Below are 24,235 nucleotides of genomic sequence, written 5' to 3'. Positions count from 1 at the left end.
GTCACGGCTGCCGCAGGGAGGCAAAGGAGGAAGGAGAGAGAGAGAGAGAGAAAGAGAGAAAGAGAGAAAGAGAGAAAGAGAGAAAGAGAGAAAGAGAGAGAGAAAGAAAGAAAGAAAGAAAGAGAGACAGCAAGTGGAAACAACACCAAGCAAGCTTGCATGGGAGTTGGCCTGCCTGCAATGGAGACCCCACCCCACCAGGAGGACTGCCCAGTGGGCGCAGTTTGCGACAGGCATAGGAGGAAGCCAGTGCCAGCCTCTCCTGCCCCCCAACAAAAACCCCAGCTATCGATCCCCTAAAGGTAAAGGTACCCTTGACAGTTAAGTCCAGTCGTGGCCGACTCTGGGGTTGCGGTGCTCATCTCGCTTTATTGGCTGAGGGAGCCGGCGTACAGCTTCTGGGTCATGTGGCCAGCATGACTCAAGCCACTTCTGGCGAAGCAGAGCAGCGCACGGAAATGCCATTTACCCTCCTGCTGGAGCGGTACCTATTTATCTACTTGCACTTTGACGTGCTTTCGAACTGCTAGGTTGGCAGGAGCAGGGACCGAGCAATGGGAGCTCACCCTGTTGCGGGGATTTGAACCGCCGACCTTCCAATCGGCAAGTCCTAGGCTCTGTGGTTTAACCCACAGTGCCACCCACGTCCCATCGATCCCCAACCCCCCTTTTCTGCTCTGCTCAACCTTTTTAATAAGGAATTGGGGAAATTTATAACTTATCTTAAAGACTATTGTAAACAGTTAAAATCATTAGTAGGATTGGAATATCACTTGTAGTTTAATGGTGAATTTTAGATTTGGATTATCATAAAAGACGCATGAGGAAATGATGGGCAGTAGGACCCACAAAGGAGATTCCTTGGGATCTTGTTTTTATGTTGTATGCTAGATAGATGAATGTAAAATGTCAATCTGAAAAACCAAATAAATAAATCCTGCCCCCCAAAGGAAAAAGAGTGGGAGGAGAAAGCCAAGTTTCTTGGGTTCTTGGGCACACGTCCTGTGAGAGACACCTAATCAAACCTGTGCTCAAGCAAAACGTGGGGTGCTCCACCCGTGGGGTGAGGCCGGTGACCCCCAAATGGGGCCTGAGCCAGCTGGGAAGGAGGGCGTGGGAGGCCAGCAATTCCACTCAGCAGCCCTGCTGAGCTCGAGGTCCGAAATTAGTCGAATTGGAAATACGATTTCCCATTTAATCTCTGTGTTCAGTTGTTTACGAGTCCCATTTACATGATTCTGTAGGTTTTGCACATGGCTTTTCTCCGTTTCAGTTTTGTGAGTTTGCTTCCCTGCCCTGGGCCTGGAAACATTCAATGAAGCGGGGTGGGGTGGGGTCTATATAAATGGCGTAAATAAATACAAATAAATAGAACGGTGGCCGATTAGCTGCGCTGCCCGCCAGTCCTTTCTCCTCTAGGCCACAGTTCCACCCCCTGCCCCAAACCGAGCCAGAAGCTGTGAGCGAAAGCAGCAAGGGGAACTGGGAAAGGTCCAAGAGAGTTGGGGGGGGTAAAGATGCAGAGGGGGGGGTGATGTCCACGGAGGAAGGGGGATCAGGGAAGACTTCATGATCTCACAATGCGGCAGCAGGACATGGTGGTTTGGGGGCAGCAGAGAGAGAAAGAGAGAGAGAGAGACTGAGGACGTGGGGGCACTAACCTCTCCGATTGCCCGCTTATAACTCTGAGTCGTGCAGAAGGAAGGAAAGAGGGAAGGAAGAGGAAGAGAAAAAGAGCAGAGAAGTTAGGCCGCTCCCCACCAGGTAGATCCCTATGCTCTACACCCCCCCCGCCCGCCCCCCAGCACCAGACTTCGGGGGTCAACACCCCAGCCACCTCCCCTTGAACGCTTGCAAGTTTCAGGGCAAATTTCTAGTTGGCAAGGGAGGAAGAGAGGGAGAGCGAGAGTCAGAGAGAGAAGGAGAAATCCAGGAGGGAGAATGGCCAGGCTGGGCTATGGGTCAGAGGGGAGAATTTGAGAACACACACACACACACACACACCCCGTCCAGTCATGCCCTTCCCCAGAGGAAAAAGGGGAGTAAAGAAAACCCCAAATTCTGTTCAAAACCCTTCCAAGGTAGAGCATGCAAGGAGTTGCCCACAGAGAAGTGGCCCAAGAGATTACATGCTCCAATTGCCCCAAAACTAAAGGTGTTTTTCCTCTCCTCCCCCCCCCCCGCCAGTTTCCTTTCCCCCTCCCCAGGCTTGCCCTGCAATCCTCTCATCCCTACAAAACGCCCCCCCCCCCGCTGCCCCCGGGTGCACTTGCAGAACTTTCTGAGATTTCAGCTAAACTTTGGGAGGTGTTAAAATAGAGGTTGGATGGGATTCCTGAGCTGCGATTCCTGCATTGCAGGGGGGATGGGCTGGATGGCCTTTGGGGGTCCCTTGCAAACATATAGTTCCATGATTCTATGGCAGAGCCCAATGGGCCCCCTTTGGGTGGACTCCTCAGGCTAGAGTGGTGGGGAGACGGATGCAGAAGGGGTTACGGGCCTCCTCCCTTCCTTCCTCAGAGAGTACTCACCGCTGGCCGCCCCGGCCGGGACCGGTGGTCATCCCCCTTGGGCTTGTTCCCTGGCGGCAGGATCGGAGAGCTGTCCAATTTCAGAGGGGCTGGAGAAGCAGAGCGGGAGAGGCGTCAGAGAGACCCCCCCCCAAAGGGCACAGATGTTGTGAAACACCCCCCCCCTCCAATGGAACAAGTAGGGCTTAGACAGGAGTGGGGAACCGAATCTTTTCAGTGGGCTGGATCTATAAGCAGCCGACGCTCCACGGACCACTGCCTCCCACCTGCCAATCATCGGACACCAGGTGACGGAAACACCAAGCCCTGGTCGCGAAGGAGAGCATTCAGAGGGCACCATTTCAGAACTTCTCTGTTGGGTGGGTGGATGAGGGAGAAAAGGAGGCCGTGGTTCACCTGGGGGGGGGCTGGGGGTTTACTGCCTTGCTACCTATTCCAGACTGTCAGTGAAAGGAGAGGGTCCCAGGTTCAATCCCTGCCATCCTCTCCAGGTATGGCTGGGAGATATTCCTGTGGGGTTGGGCTAGATGACCGGTGGGGTCCCTTCCAAACCTACAACTCCACGATTTCCTGCCTGAAACCCTAGTGAGCCACTGCTTGCTGGTCAGATGGACAAAGCGTCTGCAGGTGCTGGGAATGTCCCTCCGCCAGATGCCTGGGAGAACCGCTGCCGCCAGCCAGTGTGGACAACAGCGTAGGAGGCAGCTTCCTGCGATGCCAAGGAGCAAAGCCCAGGGAACTGGGCGCCCCCTCCCTGTAGTGATCAGGTGGGATCGCTATGAGGAATTATGAAATATGGAGCAAGCCGTTGTGTCAGCAATAAAAGCATTGCGCTGACTGGGTTTGATTCATTGACAGTAATTTCTGATCAAATCCCACAAGCCTCTGCATCTCTGCACATTTTCTCTACTGGTCATTTTCTTTCTCTGCCTGACAGGCACGTATCAGCATTCTAAACACAGGCCAGTTGTCCACCAGGCATCCTGGACCATAGAGATAGTAGGTAGTGTCTCTGATGTACCTTTTCTTGGTTTCATTAATCTTAAGGTAAAGGTAAACCATTTAACTTTAGGTCCAGTAATGGCCAACTCTGGGGTTGCGGCACTCATCTCACTTTACTGGCCGAGGGAGCCGGCGTACAGCTTCCGGGTCATGTGGCCAGCATGACTAAGCCACTTCTGGCGAACCACAGCAGCGCACGGAAACACTGTTTACCTTCCCGCCGGAGCGGTACCTATTTATTTACTTGCACTTTGACGTGTTTTCGAACTGCTAGGTTGGCAGGAGCAGGGACCGAGCAACGGGAGCTCACCCCGTCGCGGGGATTCGAACCGCCGACCTTCCGATCGGCAAGTCCTAGGCTCTGTGGTTTAACCCCCAGCGCCACCCGCGTCCCTTTGTTAATCTTAGGGCCAGGAATTAGAGTTTCACATAGGAGGTGATAAAGATACTTATTTTTCCTCGCCATCCTTCCTTCCTTTCCTGCCTGTTTATGACCTCTGGGGTTTTGCTGAATGCATTCATCTAGTCCTGTTTTATTTACACTCAGATACGTATGCATGCTCAAATAGTCTTTGTAATTTTAACTTTAACTTTGTCCCCACATGGGTTTTTTGGAAATGCTCAGAGGAAATCTGATTGGTTCTTACGGACACTGTGTAAAAAATTCTTTTGTGAATAAAACGACCTGGGCCAAGGGGTAGACAGGAACTATTATTATACGCACTGCTCCCAGAGTCTTGCTGGTCAAGCCTCCTGTGTATTTTATGAATCAGGGTCCAATCCTTCCTTGCTTTTGGAACTCAACACCTCCCCCCCCCAGGTCACCCCTAATCCGGCCACCCCCTCACCTCCTATGCGGTTGCGCTCCAGAGAGCCAGCCTGGGGCAGGTTGCTCGTGCCGGACTGCAGCAGACTGTCCGCCCTCTCCCAGCCTGGGTCGCTCCTCCGGAGGTCGGGGTTGCTGCAGGGGAAAGAGGGCGCCCCTCAGAGTTTAGGCCACCTTCCCAGCCCCCCAACTCACTCCACACACCACCTCATTCCGCAATGCTTTGTCCCACCACCAGCAGCAGCAGCAGCAGAGAGCCCATCACCGCGCAGAGAGAGAGAGCGCACCGCGGAGGAAGCCCCGCTTGGCCAGCAAGCCTGCTCCGTCATTACCTACTGGCGTTTGGCACGGGGGCCAGAGGGTCCCGGGGCGGGGTCCGGCGGGCGGGCTGCGGGGGGGCAGGAGGAGGAGGGGCTGGCGAAGGGCCCCCCCACCGGGGGCCCCTCTCCAGCCGGCTCTGCATGTGGATGTGCCAGGCGGACTTGCTACGGGGCCTGCGGAGGGGAGGAGCACACAAGCACGTCAAGGGGGCTGCGCTGCTGCACCCCCCAGGAGTCGGGGGGAGGATGAGAGGTGCCTACAGCCCTGCAGTGCGGGATGGGGAGGCCAGTGCGAAGGCTGCTCTGGCCCCAGGGCAGCCGTGGGTCAAGGGGGAGCTTCCCTCAGTCTTGGCAACCCTCTCAAAGAAGAGCTCGGGATACTTTGGATCCATCGCTTGCAGGACGTGGAGGGCTTCGGTTTGGTGCGGGGGGGGGGGGGGAGAGAGCTGGCCCCCAAGGTACTGTTATTTTGCTATGACTTGTGGGCCTCTCTTGTCTTCTTTTGTGCGTAAAGGAAATTCAAAAGGGCTTTACACAAAACTGCAAACCTAAATAAAGCCAAAACAATAATAAAAAAACCCTAAAACCATGGATGTTCACAAAGATAATCCCACTTGCACTACGGAACTCCCTGCCCATTGACATCAGGCAGAAAAGAATCTGCACGGGACTCTTTTCGGTGCCTGCAAAACACGTTTTTGGTTAGGCAAAGCCTGTCCAGCTATTTAGAGTGACGTAACGGCTCAGAATGTTTTAATCCGTTTCTTATAGTTTATTGCAGATTCCATCTTTCCAATGTTTCAAAGAGCTGCCTTCATCGATAATTTCATCGTTTTATGCTCTTTTGTAGATGACTTTGAGGTGTGTGAGTATATATATATTTAATCAAAATGTGTATAATTTTTACAAAACAAGTTAATAAACGAGAGAGTGCCTCAAACTCTCCCAGAAATGTTTCTGCCTGGAAGTTGCCAGCGATGGTGCCAGGCTGGCATTCCCTGGCAAACTCTGTAGTCCAATCTTGGCACGAGGGTCCTGTTCCCCCCAGACCCCTTGGCCCTCCCTCCCTGAGAGGACCCAGCCCCCCCCCGACTCTTGCAGCCTCTCCCCACAAGACGTGGGTCTCAGGATCGAGGCCCAGCACGCAGCGCTGGACCCCCGGGGCACCTCAGGATCCTCTTACCTGGCTCGGACTGCGTGGACTGGCCGGATGGCGCCACCACCACTCCCTGCCCCGCTGGTGTTGAGTGCCGTCGCGATGGAGGACGTTCGCTGGGGGACCTAGAAGGGGTAGAGGAGGAGGAAAAGGAGGAGAGAAAGCATGAGTGGGGTGGGGGGGGGCCCCAGGGAAGCCACCTGTCTCCTCAACCGGGACAAGGGTCTCAGGACAGAGAGATGGGGAGGGGCAACTTTAAGACCCTCTGGGGCTCAGGGCTTCTCTCACTCCCCCTCTGCTTCCCATCAGGAAAAAGAGGGACGCAGGTTTTCTACCCTGAAAGGGCAAGCAGAGTGCTTTGCTCTGGGTGCTTTAGCTGAGATTCCTGCGGGTTGGACTAGATGACCCCTGGTGGTCCCTTGCAATTCTATGATCGCTGTGATTCAGAGGGCAGAAGCCGAGGGTCAGGGCTGACCCTCGCAGCAGCGTGTGGCATGAGGCGGCTGCAGTTTGCCACTCTTACCCGTCTCTCCCCGTAACCTGAGAACCCAGATGGGCTGGGATAGACAGAAGAGGCTGCCTGACTCTGCTGAGCAAATCCACTCTGGCTAGCAGCCGTCCAGAGGCGTCTCCTCCTCATCTCTTTGTCTAGACCTCTTTTTAAGCTTGGTGGCCATCTCTGCCTCTTGTGGCAGGGAGTTCCACAGTTGGCCTACACGCTTGGCTTAACCGAGCTCCTCCTTCCTTGCCTCTCAAAGCAGAAAGAGGCCACAACTCCCACGCCCCCTGCGACTTTCGATCAACCCCCCCCCCCCGAGAGACGGGGTGTGTGTGTGTCGGGGGGTACAGGAGGGACTTTCGGGTGCATGCGCTGCTCAAATGATGCACACCACCGTCAGGGCCATTCTCCTGCATTTGCGGTCGTTTCACAAAAAGACCAAGCTCACTTTGGGAGGGAGGCGGATCTGCGAAGTGAACCCCGCAGCTCTTGGGACAGCACTGACCAGCCTTGGGCAGAACTTCCCAGTGGGTCCAGCCTCTGCCTGGAATTTGGGATTGGGCTAGATGCCCCTCGGAGTGTCCCTTCCGACTCTATAGCTCTCCCACGCCTGGAGGGGGACAGGGCAGCGCTGTTGCTGCGGTGCCTCCTGCCCTCTTCTCCCCCAGGGGCCCTAAGCTCTGCCCCCACAACGCCCCCCCAAGCCCCCTGCCCCTCCACGTTACCTTGGGAGGGGCCTCGGGATCCATTCTGACCCAGGGTCCTCGCTGTTCAGCGGCAGTGGCGGGCCGGCTCGGCGGTGGGGCGGGCCCCTCCGAGGTGGGGTCGGAGTTCTGCCGGATCATGCCCGCCCTTGGTGGGGATGGGGCGGAGGAGGAGGAGGCGGAGGAGGCGGCGGAGGAGGAGGAGGAGTCATGGACGGGGAAAGCAGCCATGTTCTTGCTGGGCTGGTCCTGCAGCGACTGGGAGCGAGGGACGGGGGCTGCGTATGGCTTGAGGGGGACGCGGTGGGCGAGGTGGCTCTGCGGAAGGAGAGGGGGGCAGGGAGGGAGGCAGGGGGCAGAGGCTGAGAACGGGGAGGGGGCCTAGCTGCTCCCCCAACAAGCCTGCCTCCTCTTTCTGAAGCCGGCCATAGCACTGCCCGACCCAACTGCCTGCAGACCCCCCTGCCCTCCCCAAGAGCCCAGGAGGTCTCATTCTCCCCCTCTCATTCATTCCTTGCCCTCAAAGCCAGAGTGCCCACGGTTCTCCTCCCCTTCCTCATTTCATCCCCACAACAACAACCCTGAGAGGTAGGTCAGGCTGGGAGCCCAAGAACACCCTCCACCCCGAGGCAGGATCTGAACCCTGTTCTCCAAGGTCCAAGTGTGGTCCACTAGACCACAGCGCGCCTCCCTCTTTTGAATAGGGTGCGTGCGTGATGCTTGCTGGATTCCCCATAGTAGACCAGTATGAAATAAGCAGCACACAAAACACTACCAAACCATTCTACGTTCTAAATCTTATATTAAAGGTAAAGGGACCCCTGACCATTAGGTTCAGTCGTGGCCGACTCTGGGGTTGCGACGCTCATCTCACTTCATTGGCCAAGGGAGCCGGCATACAGCTTCCGGGTCATGTGGCCAGCATGGCTAAGCCACTTCTGGCGAACCAGAGCAGCGCACGGAAATGCCGTTTACCTTCTCACCAGAGTGGTGCCTATTTATCTACTTGCACTTTGACGTGCTTTCGAACTGCTAGGTTGGCAGGAGCAGGGACCGAGCAACGGGAGCTCACCCCGTCGCGGGGATTCGAACCGCCGACCTTCCGATCGGCAAGTCCTAGGCTCTGTGGTTTAACCCACAGCGCCACCCACGTCCCTATAAATCTTATATTAATAATTCAAAAATTGAGAGAATAAGGTACAAGATCTACTACAAAAGCCACAAACAGAAAACTCATTCAAATTGTGTCCAAAAGGAAGATTCAGTCTTTAAAGTTCCTTTAGCGAGGCTCCTGAGGATATCAACGAAGGTAAGTTTGATCAAACGAAGTGTCGGCAATGTTACGCACCAGAGTTAGACAGGGCGCTGGCGTTTGTCAATTTTAAAGACTGTAGTAGACCTTTTACCTTGTTTCCTCAATTTCTGGATTATTAATATAAGATTTAGAACGCAGAATGGTTTGGTAGTGTTTCGTGTGCCGCTTATGTGCTGCTTACTTCATGCTGGCAGCATAGGTTCATTTCTTCCGTACTTGGATTCCCATCCCTGCAGGCCTGGGGATCCCCACGTGCCCCCTCTCTCCTCCCGTGTATCCCTTGGCCAAGAGGCCAAGGGGTGACCCACTGCTAATCCTCCCCCCCCTCCCCCAGGGATAAAGAGGTCAAAGCACAGCCAATGAGGGGGGAGCGGGAGGAGGAGAAGCAGCAGCAGCGGATGGCAATGAGCGGTGGGGTGACTGGCTGGTGTTTGTGCAAGTCCTCCTGTGCTCACTTGGGGGGCGGGAGAGACCCTCACCTTGTGCTGCCCCTCCTGGGGCTCGACGGGGCGCTGCATAGGCGGGGTCTGCGAGGCCGGGGAGGAGTTGAGCGACACCGACTCGGAGCGGGACTGGGGGGCCGACTCTGGCCCAGGGCCCCCCAGTTTGGTCTTGGCCACCGGCGAGGCAGAGTTCTGCTTGTTCATGCGGGTCCGTTCTTCCACCTGGAATCACAGAATGGCAGGGTTGGGGGGCTCTCTCCTCCCAGGGTCATCTAGCCCAACCCCAGGCAATGGAGGAATCTTGTTCCTCGCCATTTGAATCGGTTGGTTCAGGGCCTGCCCTCCGGAGCAGCAAAAAACAAGCTTTCTCTACCTTCCAGGTGGGAGACCTTTAGATAGTGGAAGATGGCCGTCGTGGCAACATCTCAGTCTTCTCTTGAACAGACTAAACATGCCCGATTCCCTCAACCGTTCCTCACGAGGCTCGGCTTCCTGACTCTTCATCATCTTGGTTTCCCTCCTCTGCCCACCTCTTACTTTTGTGGGATAACCAGCCTCACATAACCAACATGCTTAAGTCTAATGAATGTGTGAAGGGGTTAATGCCATAGAGTAAGCTGTCCTGCCAGGCTTAGCTAGGTCACTCCTCCTTACCTTGGGAGGAGAGTAATCAAGCCTATGGAGCCCCTTCCTGAGGAGCTCACTGTGTAAAGAGGTCTGAGCTGGTTGCCCCAAGCTCAGACCTCACAGCTCTCACAAGCCACTACTGTGTTCCTAGGAACTTTCACCTCTGTAACTATGCCAAGTTTTACTGCCTGTGTTTACTGGCTGAGGTACGGAAAAGCACATGAAGAAGAAGAAGAGAAGAGTTTGGATTTGATATCCCGCTTTATCACTCCCCTTCAGGAGTCTCAAAGCGGCTCACATTCTCCTTTCCCTTCCTCCCCCACAACAAACACTCTGTGAGGTGAGTGGGGCTGAGAGACTTCAGAGAAGTGTGACTGGCCCAAGGTCACCCAGCAGCTGCAGGTGGAGGAGCGGGGAAGCGAACCCGGTTCCCCAGATTACAAGTCCACTGCTCTTAACCACTACACCACACTGGCTCACATGAACCTGACCTTTGGAGTGTTTGCAAGTAAACCATTTCTAACTTACTAAACGTGGTCTTTTTCTATGCTGGGGGAAGAGGGGAACTTCCTTACAAACTCACAAATCCATATTTTAAAGGTCTAAAGCCTGTATTTCCAGGCTTCCCTTTGCTGTATGTGTTGTGATTTTAAATCTCTGCTGGGGTTCATGCACCTGGCAGCCCTTGAGTCCATCTTGGATCCTGGCACCCAGGAATTCTCCTTTTACACGTCTATTTTCCCTTGCCACCCATCATGTCTGAAACTGTGGTGCCCAGAACTGGACAAGGGGCTTACCTCCCGGGCCCAGGTGGGCTTGTCAGCGGGGTTGGCGCTGCGGTTGTAGTGGTAGAGGGGCTTCTTTTCCTGCTGCTGCTGCTGCTGTTGCTGCTGCTGTTTGTGCAGCTGCTGCTGCTGCTGGAGGGACTTCAGGTAGGCGTGTTCCTGCTGCAGCTGGCGCTGGAGCCGCTCCGACTGGCGCTGCTCCTCCAGCTGCTTGCGCTTGTACTCCTGGGAGGGAGGAGGGGAGCTGGTGAGGGCACTGGGGGGAGTCTGGCTCCCAGAGCAGGCCAAGAGGGGTCCCCATCTTTACCCAGCATTGTGCTCTCACAGGGGCCAAACAGATGCCCACTGTGGGGATCCTGCAAGCAGGATTCGAACACAAGATCACTCTCCTTTTGTGGATTCCAGAAGCCTCACTGGCTGTGCAGATCCCTCATCCCCATAAGCCGGCTGAAACCCCCGGAAAAAGGGCCAGCGCCTGCCCCCCTGTGCCCAGCTGAAGAAGGGCCTTGGGGGTCCCCCCTCGGAGTTCAGGGTTCAGGAGCAGTAAGAAGCCCCCCCTCTTTTTCTTTACCAACAGCAGTGCTTGTTCCTGGAGGAGCTGCTGCTGCAGAATCTCCAGCTGCCTCTGTTCCTCCTCTAACTTGTGCCTGATATACTCCTGGACAGAGGGAAAAAGGCAAGGGACAGAGAAGGAAGGGAGAGAAAGAGAGACAGAGAGAGACAGAGAGGGCAACAGGTGAAGGAAGGAGGAGAGAAAGCGCACCCAGGCAGAACCGTCACCCAAAAAGCAGAGGAGGAGGCCCCCCACCACCTTGCAGAACCCGCCACCCCATGGAAGCTCAACAGACCCAAACACCTGGGAGCAGGGGCAGAATCCGGGCTTCCCTACAATTCTAGGATTCCAGGAGTCAGTGCCTCTCTCGGCCTCAAACCCCCTCCCCTGCTTCTCCTGCACCTTTTGCAGTGTGCCAGGGGAGGCGAAGGGTCAGCAAAAGCACCCAATGTCCCACTGAGAAAACAGAAAATCTGCTTTATAGGGCACAGCTGCATCTCACGCAGGGGTTTGGTCCCAAGGGTTCTGCATATAGACAACTTTATCGTATGGCCAAATTCTTGGAGGTGCCCCCATAGCTGGCGGGTGACTTGGAGAGGGAGACAAAGAGAGAGAATCCCCCATACTTTCAGACCCCATGTGGGGAACAGACCTTCCCCAGAGAGCAAAAAGAGCTTCAAAGGTCTCTGCCTCACTTGGGAACCCACTCATCACGTGATTTCGACCAAGCATGGTTGAAATCGAGCAACTTTAATGTGCGTCAGGTGCCATCGTGCTGTATACAGTGCCTCGGTCCAGAATATCTGAAGGAGCGTCTCCACCCCCATTATTCAGCCTGGACATTGAAGTCCAGCACCAAGGGCCTTCTGGTGGTTCCCTCGCTATGAGAAGCAAAGTTACAGGGAAACAGGCAGAGGGCTTTCTCGGTAGTGGCACCCGCCCTGTGGAACACCCTGCCACCAGATGTCAAAGAGAACTCCCAGACTTTCAGAAGACATCTGAAGGCAGCCCTGCTTAGGGAAGCTTTTAATGTTTAATAGGTTATTGTATTTTCATATTCTGTTGGAAACCGCCCAGAGTGGCTGGGGAAACCCAGGCAGGTGGGCGGGGTATAAATAACAAATTATTATTATTATTATTATTATTATTATTATTATTATTATTATTATTATTGAGTCAGACCCACTGGGGTCCAGGTTGCTCCGTTCGGCTCACACTGACCGGCAGCAGGGGTTCGCCCCACATTTTCAGGCAGGGGAGCCTCTGGGCACGGAACCCCCAAACCTGTGCTCTGCCCAGTCAGCTGTGAAGGCATTTTGCCAGGTCTGGCCCGCCTGGTCAAGCCAGGACTGCTGCTACTGCTGCATCCATCCCTACCGCCTTCCCAAAGCACCCCCCCCGGCCTGCCCCACCTGCTCTCGCTCAGCCTGCCGGCGCTCCTCCTCCCGGCGCATGACCTGCATGTCCTCCAAGCGCCGCTGCTGCTCCTTCTCCTGCATCTTGCGCTGCTCCCTCTCTCGGCGCTGTTGCTGCGAGGGAAGAGGGGCGGGGAGACGTCAGAGGAGGGTCTTCTGAGCCCCAGAACGAGAAAGCAGGCAGGGCCAGGGGCCAGGAGGAATCGACTTGAGGGCCACCGCCTCAGTGGCCCCGGGGGAAACCATGCCCTGTCCCTCCACCTAAGGGCTTCCCCAGACGGTGGAACAGCACATGTTGCCCAGAACAACTGTTGTATTTCCCCTTTCCTGCGAAGGCTCTGTACTCCGACCTGCTGTTGTCATTGCTGATATTATTATTACTTCTTTCCTTCTTTATATCTGTTTGTAACTGAAGCAATTGTTCTTTTTTTTAAAGCCTCAGCTCCTCTGTTTGCTGAGCTGCCAAATGAGCTCAGCCCAAGCAGAGAAGCCCCTGCAAATCCTCAGCTCCTCTGCAAGCTGAGCTGCGTCAAATGCTCTCTGACAAACCCTCCCTGAGAGATTCTGGCTGCTTTGATACCGAGACAGAGTACCCCTCTGCCACTGCTAGTGTTGGATACTTCGGGATAGCATTTCCTAAACATTTGACAGCAATGAGAAATGGAGCCTTTAGTGCCATCGGCCCGGCCCTGTGGAACTCCCTGCCGCTGGAGAGCCAATGTCTAAACGCCTGCTGAAAACTTCTCTATTCCGTTTTTTGGTTGTTTTTATGTTATATAATCTTTTGAAAACTTCAATAAATATTCTTAAAAAAAACAAAAAACTTCTCTATTCCGCCAGACAGAGGCAGGCAATTAAGAAGACGTACTTCCACAATGGTTAACCGATGTCTGTTTTGAACTTTAAAAAATACGGTTTCATGCATTTTTGTGGCAAACCGCTTCGATACCTTTAATGAAACAGCGCCCGCCTGCCCATTTCACCCGCCCTGCTCACCTCCTCCACGCGCCGCCTCTCCTCCTTCTGCTCCTCGATGCGGCGCTGGCGCTGGTGCAGCAGGTGCTTGATGTGGGCCTCGGAGTCGCGGTGCTGGGCTGCCAGCTGCTGCTGCTGCTGCTTCAGGGCCTCCGAGTTGCTCTTGTTCTCCTGCTGCAGGCGCAGGAACTCCCGGCGCAGCGTCGACTCCCCGGGGACATTCATGATGGAGCTGGCGGGAGGGGAGGCAGGGCGGACCGCTGGATCAGGCCGGCCTCCTGCTCTCACAGTGGCCGGCCAGGTGCCCACCGGGCGGGACCCGAGTGCGAAAGCGGCTCTCCCCTGCTGCGGTTTCCGGTGCGAGGGAGGTTCAGGAACACCGCTGCCTCCAAAAGGGGAGGACGGAGCAGAGCCCTTGTGGCGAAGAGCTTTGTTCCGCGTAGGAGGCTGTCTTATGCAGAGTCAGACCGTTGGTCTATCTAGCTCTGTACTGCCCACACGGGCTGGCAGCTACGGAACCCCAGGATTTCAGGCAGGAGGCTCTGCCAGCCTTACCTGGAGATACTGCCAGTGGGGACTGAACCAGGGACTTTCCGCTGGCAAGGCAGACGCTCTGCCACTGACGCCCATTGTCATGCCAGAGCTCAGGCGTGGAGTGAGGGGCTGGCCAGGCCCGCCCCCTGCCTCATACCACCTGCCAAACCCACCAGGAAGTGGATCCCAGACACCTGAAGGCAGCCCTGCTTAGGGAAGCTTTCAATGTTCAACAGATTATTGTATTTTAATATTCTGTTGGAAGCCGCCCAGAGTGGCTGGGGAAACCCAGCCAGATGGGCGGGGTATACATAAATAATAATAATAATTATCCCACACAGGGGAGCTAGTGGGGGGCTCCTGTTCTGCCATGGGCCAGGCAGGGGGAGGCAAGCGCCAGCACACTCTCATCTCTGCCCTGCTTACCTGGGCTCCCCTTCCTCGCCGCGCCCGTCTTCCTCCTCCTCACTGCCACTGTACTCGTACTCCGTCTCGTCTGCCGGAAGAGGCAATGTGGGCAAAAATCAGGGGAGTACGTGGGGCTTGAGCCCCTCAACATCTCCCTTACCTCTGCCCTACAGAATGGCGGTGCAGTGCAGGAATCCCGGCCACTGTCTCCCTGGGCTCCCCCTCTGCCCTCCGCCCCACGCACCTTTCTCCCCCCTCTTCTTGCGGGTGCGGTCGATGTGGTCCTTGAGCTGGATGCGGACCTGCCGCTCCGTGGGCTGGTCCCGGACGAAGGGGAACTTGAGGAGCTGCTCCGTCGGGGGGCGGCTGGTGTAGGCCTTGATCAGGCAGTTGTCAATGAAGTCAATGAACTTCTTGGACCTGCGAAGGAGGGGGGGCAAGGGAGGTCTCAGTCTCCCCACACAGGCAGGCAGAGCTCAGGCAAGACAAGGGTCAGGCAAGATGCCTCTGAGCTCACTGCGCCCCCCACCACCTGAGGAACCTCCCTCTGTCCCAGCCTGCCGGGAAGAAAGCAAAATTGGCTCCCATTTGCTCCTTGGGGAGGACCAGCCCCAAAGCCCAGAAGTGCCCGGGATGCAATGCCTGCTGTCTGGGGGCCAAGACCCGAGTACCCTCCCCCCTTGACGATTCTGCTGAACTCGGTTGAGATGCCAAGCCAGCAGAGAGCACAAGAAGCGCAGCCCACGAGCCGTTAACGCCAGGCTGGCCAGCGCCCGGTTCTGTGCTCTTCTTCCTGGGTGGGGGCAGCAGCAAACCTACCACTTCTTGGATTTCAACTTGGGCGGCGGGTTGCGAGGGATGAGGAAGAGGGCCCTCATGGGGTGCATGTCGCACAGGGCTGCCAAGAGGAGGGAGAGAGAGGGAGAGGTGAGAAGCAGAACCCCCCCTCGCCCACCACGGCTCACACCATTTTATTTTATTCCATTGCATTTATTTGTTTTCTAATTCTTATGTCTAATTTTGTTTTGTTTCGTTTTCTAATTATTATTTCTAATTCTTAGGGACACGGGTGGCACTGTGGGTTAAACCACAGAGCCTAGGACTTGCCGATCAGAAGGTCGGTGGTTCGAATCCCCGCTACGGGGTGAGCTCCCGTTGCTCAGTCCCTGCTCCTGCCAACCTAGCAGTTCGAAAGCACACCAGTGCAAGTAGATAAATAGGTACCGCTCTGGTGGGAAGGTAAACGGCGTTTCCGTGCGCTGCTCTGGTTCGCCAGAGGCAGCTTAGTCATGCTGGGCACATGACCCGGAAGCTGCACGCCGGCTCCCTCGGCCAGTAAAGCGAGATGAGCGCCGCAACCCCAGAGTCGGCCACGACTGGACATAATGGTCAGGGGTCCCTTTACCCTTTAATTCTTATTACGTTCTTTCGACATATAACAACATCGCAGAGGTGAGCAATGAAGCGTCCCACCCTAACCGAAAAGCTGGTGTTTAGGGCAAGGCATGAAAAATAACAACCAAGTAACTTTTTATCCCAGGCTACTATTTGTAAGAGAGACAACAAAACAGTTTATTTTAACTGGAATGTTTTCTAACATGAGCTGAGTCCTCTCTTTTCATTTTTTTCCAGCCAGGTTCATAATAAAGCCGGGCCATTCGATTACATAGAAGTATTTGCGCTTTTGGCTGACTAACATCCTATATCCTTCTAATTGTTTTTGCATGAGGGTCTTTTGTTTTGTTCTTATTACGTATTTCGTGTTTTTATCTTGTATTTTTATGCCCTGGGATCTGCGGATCAAGAGCGGTGTACAAATTCAATACATAAAATAACAGTAATAATAGTACAGTGGTACCTCGGGTTAAGTACTTAATTCGTTCCGGAGGTCCATACTTAACCTGAAACTCTTCTTAACCGGAAGCACCACTTTAGCTAATGGGGCCTCCTGCTGCTGCCGTGCTGCCGGAGCACGATTTCTGTTCTCATCCTGAAGCAAAGTTCTTAACCTGAAGCACTATTTCTGGGTTAGTGGAGTCTGCAACCTGAAGCGTATGTAATCCAAGGTACCACTGTACTATTAATTTATCAGCCAACTTTTCCACAAGTGCCGTTTGCCATACTCTGTTGTACTAATTTGTGAGATAAGCCCCTCCAAGTTCTTCCAGGGTCTCCTTGCTATGAACCCGCCTGCCAGCAGGAGAGACCGTTAACTGGAGGATGAAGCTGCAAGTTAGCATCATCTCCAATTTGGAGATGTTTCACCCTCACAGAGCTTTCCTGCATCTCTGGTATGTATGTGGATTAGAGCCTGCTGAGGCAAAGGAGGACCCCTCAGTCCCCAAAGACCCCACGGAATCTAGGCCTTTCCTTTCTGGAGAAGCCCCACGCGCCAGCCTTCCTCAAGGAGCCAGGATCCCTGGGCCTGAGGGAGCCACAGGATGCTACTTGCTGCCCTGCCCCAGCCCCGGGTTCGAGACCAGACAATCCCTGCCTCAAGCCACAACCATGCCTCTTCCTCTCCCTCTCTCCACCCCGCTTTGCCGCACAGACACCAACGTGTCCGACGGGGATATACGCTCGGTATTTATTACCCCTGCTCTGCAAAAATCTCCAAATGAACCCGAACTCCAGTGTCTAAAATCCCTGGTAGAGGACAAGGATCCTGAGATCACGTTAAGGGTAGCCAAATTCTGTGCGATGGCCATAAAACTTAGGGAACAAGCTGTGCTATCATAAGGATTAAGGTTTTAAATGATAGCTTTGGGTAATACGTTAGTGACTAAGTTTTAATTTATATATTTTTAAACTGTTGCTACATCTGTATTATCCCTGTTATAAAAGGTAAAGGTACCCCTGCCCATATGGGCCAGCCATGTCTGACTCTAGGGTTGTGCGCTCATCTCACTCTATAGGCCGTGGCCAGCGCTGTCCGAAGACACTTCCGGGTCACGTGGCCAGCGTGACGAAGCTGCTCTGGCGAGCCAGCACCAGTGCCGCGCACAGAAACGCCGTTTACCTTCCCGCTATAACGCGGTACCTATTTATCTACTTGCACTTAAGAGTGCTTTCGAACTGCTAGGTGGGCAGGAGCTGGGACCGAACGACGGGAGCGCACCCTGTCGCGGGGATTCGAACCACCGACCATACGATCAGCAAGTCCTAGGCGCTGAGGTTTTACCCACAGCGCCACCCGCGTCCCTCATATCCCTGTTATACCTAATTGCAAATTCAAATGTATCCCTGTCGCGTTTTATGACTTCCTTGATATTGAATGTGGGCTGGAACTGGTCTGTGACCGAAATAATAAATTCAAGACACTCACGTGGCGCTCCCTCGGCCATCTCGATGGCGGTGATCCCCAGGGACCAGATGTCGCTCTGCGGGGAGGAAGCGGAGAAAGGTTGTCGCAAAGGCAGAAGCTTCCTCCTTCCCTGTCGTTCTGCCCTTGTCCTCTTCCTTGCTCCTTCTCACCCCTCCCTCGCCTGGGGAGGAGCAGCAGCAAGCCTTGCCTCTGATCCTTGGCTCCCCAAATCCTCCTGCTCCTGCCTCGCCATACGGCAGTCTCTAGGAATTGCAGGAGGGGAGAGAGGCTGCTCCTGCCTTTGGGGTGCTGCCTGTGGGGTTCTCCCCTCGGGGGGGGGGCTGTGCTGGACTGGATGGGAACCCTGGGGCACCCCTGGTCCAGCTGCTGCAGGATTCTGCTTGTGCTGAATCAGGCCAGCATCACATCTGGTCCAGCATCCTGTTCTCACAGGGGCTGACCGGATGCCTCAATGGGAAACACGAAAGCAGGGAAACGATTGAAGAACAGGTGTAAATGCGAGTAAGACAACTAAGAGACATGGGGTGAAAATCATTTATAATATTTTAACTAAGATTTATATATTGCAGTATTTGAAGCAAGAATTTGGCAGAATATTCCAGGTTATGAGAAGTATTTTTTTTCTTTCCTTTTGTCTTTTTATCTTTGATTTTTTCCTTTTCTTTCTTTTTCTTTTTATTAGTTTCCACTTTGGAAAGCATGTATATAAGCGTGCTTACAGCGTTATGCATTGTTCTTTGTTTTTCTTTGTTTAATTTTGATTTTTTTTGAAAAATTCAATAAATAAATAATTTAAAACGAAAGCAGGATGCAAGCACAGGAGCGCCGCTCTCCTCTCCTGGGGTTTCCGGCCCCTGGGATTCAGAAACATGGCTGCCTCTGACTCTGGAGGCAGAACAGAGTCACCGACAGGCCTCTCCTCCTCCATTCATTTGTCTAAGCTTCTTTCAAAGCCATCCAGGATGGCGGGTGTCATGGTTCCTTGCCGGAGGGAATCCCATAGTTTAAAGACACACTGCATGGGAAAGTCATTAATCTATCCTGAATCTTACAATCTTCAGCATCATTGGATGCCCACAAGTTCCGGCGGTACGCGAGAGGGAGGAAAACTTCCCCCTATCCACTTTTTCTGTCCTGTGTATCGTTTTGCAAACTTCTGCCATGTGGCCTCTCGCCCGCTTTCCCCCTGAAAAGTCCCAAACGTTGCCATCTTTCCTCACAGGGCAGCAGCCTCTGCACCTGGGTTGCCACGGTGAGGACAGACTGGGCTAGGCTGGGTGGACTGCCTGGAGCCGGAGACAGGGCTCCGCTTATCCTCTTGCACCTGACTGCGTCCCTTGAACATCTTCCCTGCTCCTGCCAGGACGGGGAGGAAAGAAGGCACTCCGAGCTTTGGGGAGGCGGCACCTACCCTGTAGTCGTATGTGGCATCCGGGTTCTCGTCGCAGGCAATCACCTCCGGCGCCATCCAGTAAGGGGTGCCGATGAACGTGTTCCGACGCCCCACCGTGCGGTCCAGCTGGGCGCTGACCCCAAAGTCAACTGCAGGAGGGGGAAGAGAGAAGGAGAGTCGGCTGGTTGCAAAGGGGAGGGGGCACGTCACAGACACGGGCCGGATCCACAGGGGGGAGGGCATGCAAAAGTTGTACGTTTCCCAGCACAATTCAAAGTGGTGGTGCTGATCTTTAAAGCCCTAAATGGCCCAGTATCCCTGAAGGAGCGTCTCCACCCCCATCGTTCTGCCCGGACACTGAGGTCCAGCTCTGAGGGCCTTCTGGCGGTTCCCTCGCTGCAAGAAGCCAAGTTACAGGGAACCAGGCAGAGGGCCTTCTCAGTGGTGGCGCCCGCCCTGTGGAACACCCTCCCACCAGACGTCAAAGAGAACACCTACTACCAGACTCTTAGAAGACATCTGAAGGCAGCCCTCTTTAGGGAAGCTTTTAATGTTTGATGCATTATTGTATTTTAATATTTTCTTGGAAGCTGCCCAGAGTGGCTGGGGAAACCCAGCCAGATGGGCGGGGTATAAATAATAAATTTATTATTATTATTATTATTGTTCTTGTTGTTATTATTCCCACAGAGGCATGAAAGTCCCTCGGACCAGATGGAGATTCATTGTTTGTACATTTTAATGCCACCTTTATCTTCCAAGGAGCTCAAGCTGATGTAAGTGCTTCTCCTTCTCCCCTTTTCGTCCTCTCAACAACCCTGTGAGGTAGGCGAGGCTGAGAGGCAGTGACTGACTCCAAGGTCACCCAGTGAGCTTCATGGCTGAGTGCGGATCTGAACCCGGTCTCCCGGGACGTAGTCCAACACGCTCTCGCCATTAGAACAAAGAGTTCCTTTGCTACGGCTGCTCTGGGCGAGTGACAGCTGGCACTGCTCAGGCTGCCTTAAGAAAAAGGTGGGGTATAAGGGCAGGGAAACAAATAAATGCAGACAGGGACTGAAGGAATGAATGTGGGTGTGGGGGTGTGTTGTGTATCTTCCCTTCACCTACCTAACTTCACCTCCGCGTTCTCGGTGAGGAGGACGTTCTGGCCCTTGATGTCTCGGTGGATCACCTTGTGTGCGTGGAGGTGGGCCAGTCCCTGCAGGAAGAGAGAAGACAGGTGTGAGGAGGGGGTCCCCGGTGCCCTAGCCAGGACACAGCTTCTGCAGCACACACACACACACACAGCTGCCCAAAGGCTGTCCCCCCCTCCAGCAAATCCTCTTTTCTGCCCACCCACCCTGAGGATCTCCCGGCAGATGTAGGCGATGCAGTCCTCCTTCAGGGCGTTGCCTTTGGTGTTCTTCACCAGGTCTGTCACGGAGCCTGCGCCACAAAACTCCATCACCAGCTGCAGGGAGACAAAAGACCAGAGCAGTTGGTGGGGGGCGGGGGGCAGGGAAAGAGAAGCTTTGAAGCCCTCCAGGCAGGGGCAGGCAAAGGGGGAACACCCTATGCCATCCCACCTCTCCCCACCCCAAGATCTCCCTTGACCAACATCCCAAAGACCCCACTTGAGCTCTTTGGTCTGCAGAACCGGCCCTGTCGCAGGGTGTGACACAATCCCTGTTCCGCTTTTGCAAGAACTAGATATTTTAGCGCGGCAGGCATCCACAGACTTCGCCTCTTGATAACAGGCAGGCGCCTTCGCTGTACCCAAAACATCCTGGTTTAGACAAGCCTGCCCAAACGTTCAGAAAGCCAGCATGGGCTTCCATCTGTTTTTGGCCTATTGCTAATTTTAACTTTTCAAAAGCCTTAAATGATTGCTATTACTGTAATTGTTTAGTGAAAATTTCACTGTTTTATCTGTTTTGGAAAACTGCCTTGAGGTGGGGTTTTTTTTTTTGGGGGGGGGGTGCAATTAAGCAGTGAAAACACGTCATGAAATAAATAGATACCCAAACACACATTGATAATTTTATTGTTCTTGTTTTTTGTAAATTGCCTTTTTGGGTTTAAATAATAATAATTTATTATCTATATGCTGCTCATCAGACTGGCTTGCCCCCGTCACTCTGGGCAGAACAGAACAGAACAGAACCAAGCAGCGCCAAAAAATCCATGAGACAAAAAAAATCAAGATACCTACAGACAGACCCCAAAAGGTGTGCCCCCCCAGGACTCCCCCAGGGGCCAGTCACAGCCCTGCAGATGCAAGGGTTTCCTAAGGGGGTCCTGGGCCCCAGCAGACCCCTTCCAACTCCACCCGCTGAGCCTCACTTCCCCCTCCTCCTTACCCAGAGCTGGTCGTCGTTCCCAGGGGGGCTCTTCTTAATGAAGGCCCCGTAGTAAGTGGCGATGTTGCGGTGGTGAGAGTACTTCTTCAGCATGTTGATCTCTTGCTTGATCTCTTCCTCTTCGTCCTTTTTTTTTGGGGGGGGGGAGAGGTGGTGTCAAGAGGAGGCCAGAGCCACACACACCCCACTCAGAATTATCTCGAGAACAGCCACCCTTTGCTAGGGCTGCTGCTAGAGGAGGCGTGGTCATCTCCTGCCCTGCGCCTTCCCCCCCAGCTGGCAGCCCAGCCGAGAAATGGGGCGGGGGGAGGCCAAGCGAGCACCCCCAAGCCCCCTCCTGCTGTACTGTACCTCCGTGACATCCATGACTTTGATAGCGGCCAACTGCCCCGTCTTGACATGGCGACCCTGAGAAGGAGAGAGAAGAGAAGGAGGCAATGTCAACACGGACCTCTCTGGGTTGCTCTGCTCTTAGACTGCAAGCGCCTGGGGGGCAGAGACCTGATTGGTTTTGGCTGGGAAGCACGGATAGCCCTATGTACTTGGGGTGGTGGGGTGTGTTTGTGAAGGGCTTCACTCCCCAGATCCTTGCAGCGCGGGCCCAGCAGAGGGAGCCAGAGGCCTGGCCAAGCCAAGTCCCTCTGCCTGATCAGAAGACCCCCCTCCCAAAATGGAGGGGCTGAAAAGGATGGCTGGGACTCATCAGGACAGGAAAGGGAGCATCACACCAAACCAGTTTGCAGTTTCTGTGGATTTTGGATACAGCAGAATTCAATTCAAAAAGGAACAAGAGAGAGGAAAAAGGAAGGCATATTAAAACAAATAGTTTGTAATGGGAAAAAATTAGCAAGTAATCCAAGGACAGGAAAGGGAGCTGAAATCAAGCCCCAAGGCGCGCGCGCGCACACACACACACACACACACACACACACACACACACACAGGACAGACCCCTCAACACCCCCAAGCAGAGAGGTCCTTCCACAAAGAGAAGGACATGTTCTGGAAAGCAAGCCTTAAGAGGAACAGTTGAGGGAGTTGGGGATGCTTCGCGTGGGAAAGAGGAGAGGTGAGAAGACACGATGGCCATCTTCAGATATCTCTAGGGCTGCCCCATGGAAGAGGGGGCAAGCTTGTTTCCTGCTGCCCCAGAGGGGAGGACCCGAACCAACGGATTCAAATGGCAAGAAAGGTGATTCTGACTGAACATCAGGAGGAACTTTCTGAAGGCAAGAGCGGTGCAACGGCCTCCCTCGGGAGGGGGCAGACTCTGCTTCAGTGGAGGCTTTTAAGCTAAGGTAGGGGGCCACCTGTCAAGGATTCCTTAGCTGCGACGCCTGCATGGCAGCGGGTTGGACTAGATGACCCCTGGGGGTCCCTTCCAACTCCACAGTTCTAGGAGTCTCGAACTGTATGCTTCGCCCTGCAAGCTCAGCGGTTGTGGGTCAGGGGGAGACACAAATTGCTGGTCAGAGGGCAAGACATGACCGCTGACTGCAGGGGGATGAGGCTAGATGAGCTTGAACTCATCAGGCTCGGGGGTCTCTCCCAGCCCTGCCAGGAGATTCCACCATTGGGGAGTGAACCTGGGACCCTCTGCATGCCAAGCAGTCAGAGGCAGCAATGCTTCCGAGTTCCAGTTTCTGAGTGTCCAGAGAATTCTAAGAGTTGCAAGGGACCCCCGGTCATCTAGTCCAACCCCCTGCAATGCAGGAATCTCAACGCACGGTCTCCCATCCAATCTGAAACCATAACAGACCCTGCTTAGCTTTGCAAATGTGCCGGCCGTTTCATTGCTGCCTCGCCAGGTTGTCTTATGCCTGGGTCCTGCATGCAGGTTCCCCGCAGGCTGCTGTTCAGCCCCTGGGAGCCAAATGGGCCACTGGCCTCAGCCAGCAAATTCCTCTTATAGCCTTACGCTCTGCCAACTGAGCAGTACTGCCCCAAGTTGCGTAAGAGGAGGGGGGAGGGAAAGAGACCAAGCTTGAAGACAACAGACAGCAAGCTAGAGGGAGGAAGGGGAGGGTTGCAGGTCATGGGGCAGGGGCCTGCAATGACCCCTGTGATCCCAAGCACCAATGGGCAACTTTGAGGGCAGGTCAGAGACCCACAGAGCAGAAGGGCCTGTCAAAGCACCCAGATCTTCACCAGTAGCAAGAAGGGACAGTGGGGTGGGGGAAACTGGGGTGCCAAGCTGAATACAATATGGGGGAGGAGGTAAGCCACACCCCACACAGTGGCGTAGCGTGGGGGGTGCAGGGGGGCCGGCCGCAATGGGCGCAACATCTGGGGGTTAGGGGGCACAAATCCACGGGTTAGGGGGCACAAATCCACGGGTTAGGGGGGCGCAAATTACTTGCCTTGCCTCGGGTGCTGACAACCCACGCTACGCCACTGACCCCACATAAGATATGATGCACACACGCTATTTGAAGGACAATGCGCATAAACCTTGGGGGGGCTAGTACTTTACTGGGGGGGGGGCGAAGGGGAAGAATCACAGAACTGTAGACTTGGAAGGGATGCCAAGGGTTATCCAGTCCACCCCCCTGCAAGGCAGAAATACAGCCCTCCCCCCCCCAACCCACCAGTTTTTGTGGCTTACTGCCCTGCTAGGACCTTTCACCACATCCACAAACACACCCCACAGGCCTCCTCCGCACCCCACACGTGTTTGCATCCTCCATGGCCCCATCCAGTCCCCCTGGCGTCTCCTCCATCGCCATGTGGGGGCTATTTGAGCACTATTGGGGGCTGGGGAGAAGGACAGGGAGAGCTGCGAAGCGTTTCTGCAAAGCCTCTCCCTCTCCTCCCCCCCCCCACCGCCACTTCCCCGCTTGCCCTCAGCCATGTGCTGGCATTGTCTGTGGTGCCATGCAGCCTCACGCGTGGGCAGCCGTTGCCTGGCAACCGCCTCCCTCTTCCTTTCAGAGAGGCACTGAAAAGCCTCTCTTCTCTCTCCCCCCACCTCCCCCCAAATAAAATAAAAATCGCTGCTGTGCGAACAGAATGATCTGGTACACCCTCTGAGCCTCTCCTGGGCGTGGAGAGACGGGAGAGAAGGAGGTCAGTTGGTAATGCC

The 24,235-nt window shown here is 54.5% G+C and overlaps 1 protein-coding gene and 1 long non-coding RNA gene across 9 annotated transcripts in view; one reads left to right on the top strand and one right to left on the bottom strand.

Moving 5' to 3' along the window:
* Positions 1–24,235, bottom strand: part of MINK1 (misshapen like kinase 1) — a 57,449-nt gene that overhangs the window by 13,193 nt on the left and 20,021 nt on the right. The window contains exons 3-22 of one of the 8 annotated variants that reach the window (XM_081886692.1): positions 21,505–21,561; positions 21,154–21,279; positions 20,154–20,264; positions 19,922–20,012; positions 18,830–18,960; positions 17,419–17,473; positions 14,913–14,991; positions 14,338–14,513; positions 14,112–14,181; positions 13,173–13,383; positions 12,174–12,290; positions 10,780–10,866; positions 10,221–10,433; positions 8,833–9,018; positions 7,060–7,356; positions 5,863–5,960; positions 4,692–4,853; positions 4,382–4,494; positions 2,532–2,620; positions 1,662–1,685 (exon numbers count right to left, since the gene is read on the bottom strand). In XM_081886692.1, the coding sequence (XP_081742818.1) occupies positions 1,662–1,685; positions 2,532–2,620; positions 4,382–4,494; positions 4,692–4,853; positions 5,863–5,960; positions 7,060–7,356; positions 8,833–9,018; positions 10,221–10,433; positions 10,780–10,866; positions 12,174–12,290; positions 13,173–13,383; positions 14,112–14,181; positions 14,338–14,513; positions 14,913–14,991; positions 17,419–17,473; positions 18,830–18,960; positions 19,922–20,012; positions 20,154–20,264; positions 21,154–21,279; positions 21,505–21,561 (2,493 nt within the window). The remainder of the gene's footprint in view (positions 1–1,661; positions 1,686–2,531; positions 2,621–4,381; positions 4,495–4,691; positions 4,854–5,862; positions 5,961–7,059; positions 7,357–8,832; positions 9,019–10,220; positions 10,434–10,779; positions 10,867–12,173; positions 12,291–13,172; positions 13,384–14,111; positions 14,182–14,337; positions 14,514–14,912; positions 14,992–17,418; positions 17,474–18,829; positions 18,961–19,921; positions 20,013–20,153; positions 20,265–21,153; positions 21,280–21,504; positions 21,562–24,235) is intronic. The other 7 variants (XM_081886693.1, XM_081886695.1, XM_081886698.1 and 4 more) reach the window with 7 other exon arrangements.
* LOC309355944 lies at positions 1,652–13,135 on the top strand. Its single transcript, XR_014162654.1, has 3 exons — positions 1,652–1,764; positions 12,613–12,939; positions 13,023–13,135. It is a non-coding gene; the product is annotated as an uncharacterized lncRNA (long non-coding RNA).

The sequence above is a fragment of the Podarcis melisellensis genome (genome assembly GCF_964234715.1).
Source record: "Podarcis melisellensis genome assembly, chromosome: 13".
Classification (NCBI taxonomy): Eukaryota; Metazoa; Chordata; class Lepidosauria; order Squamata; family Lacertidae; genus Podarcis; species Podarcis melisellensis.
The sequence above is the reverse complement of the archived record's forward strand: the minus strand, read 5'-3'. Positions and strand labels throughout refer to the sequence as shown.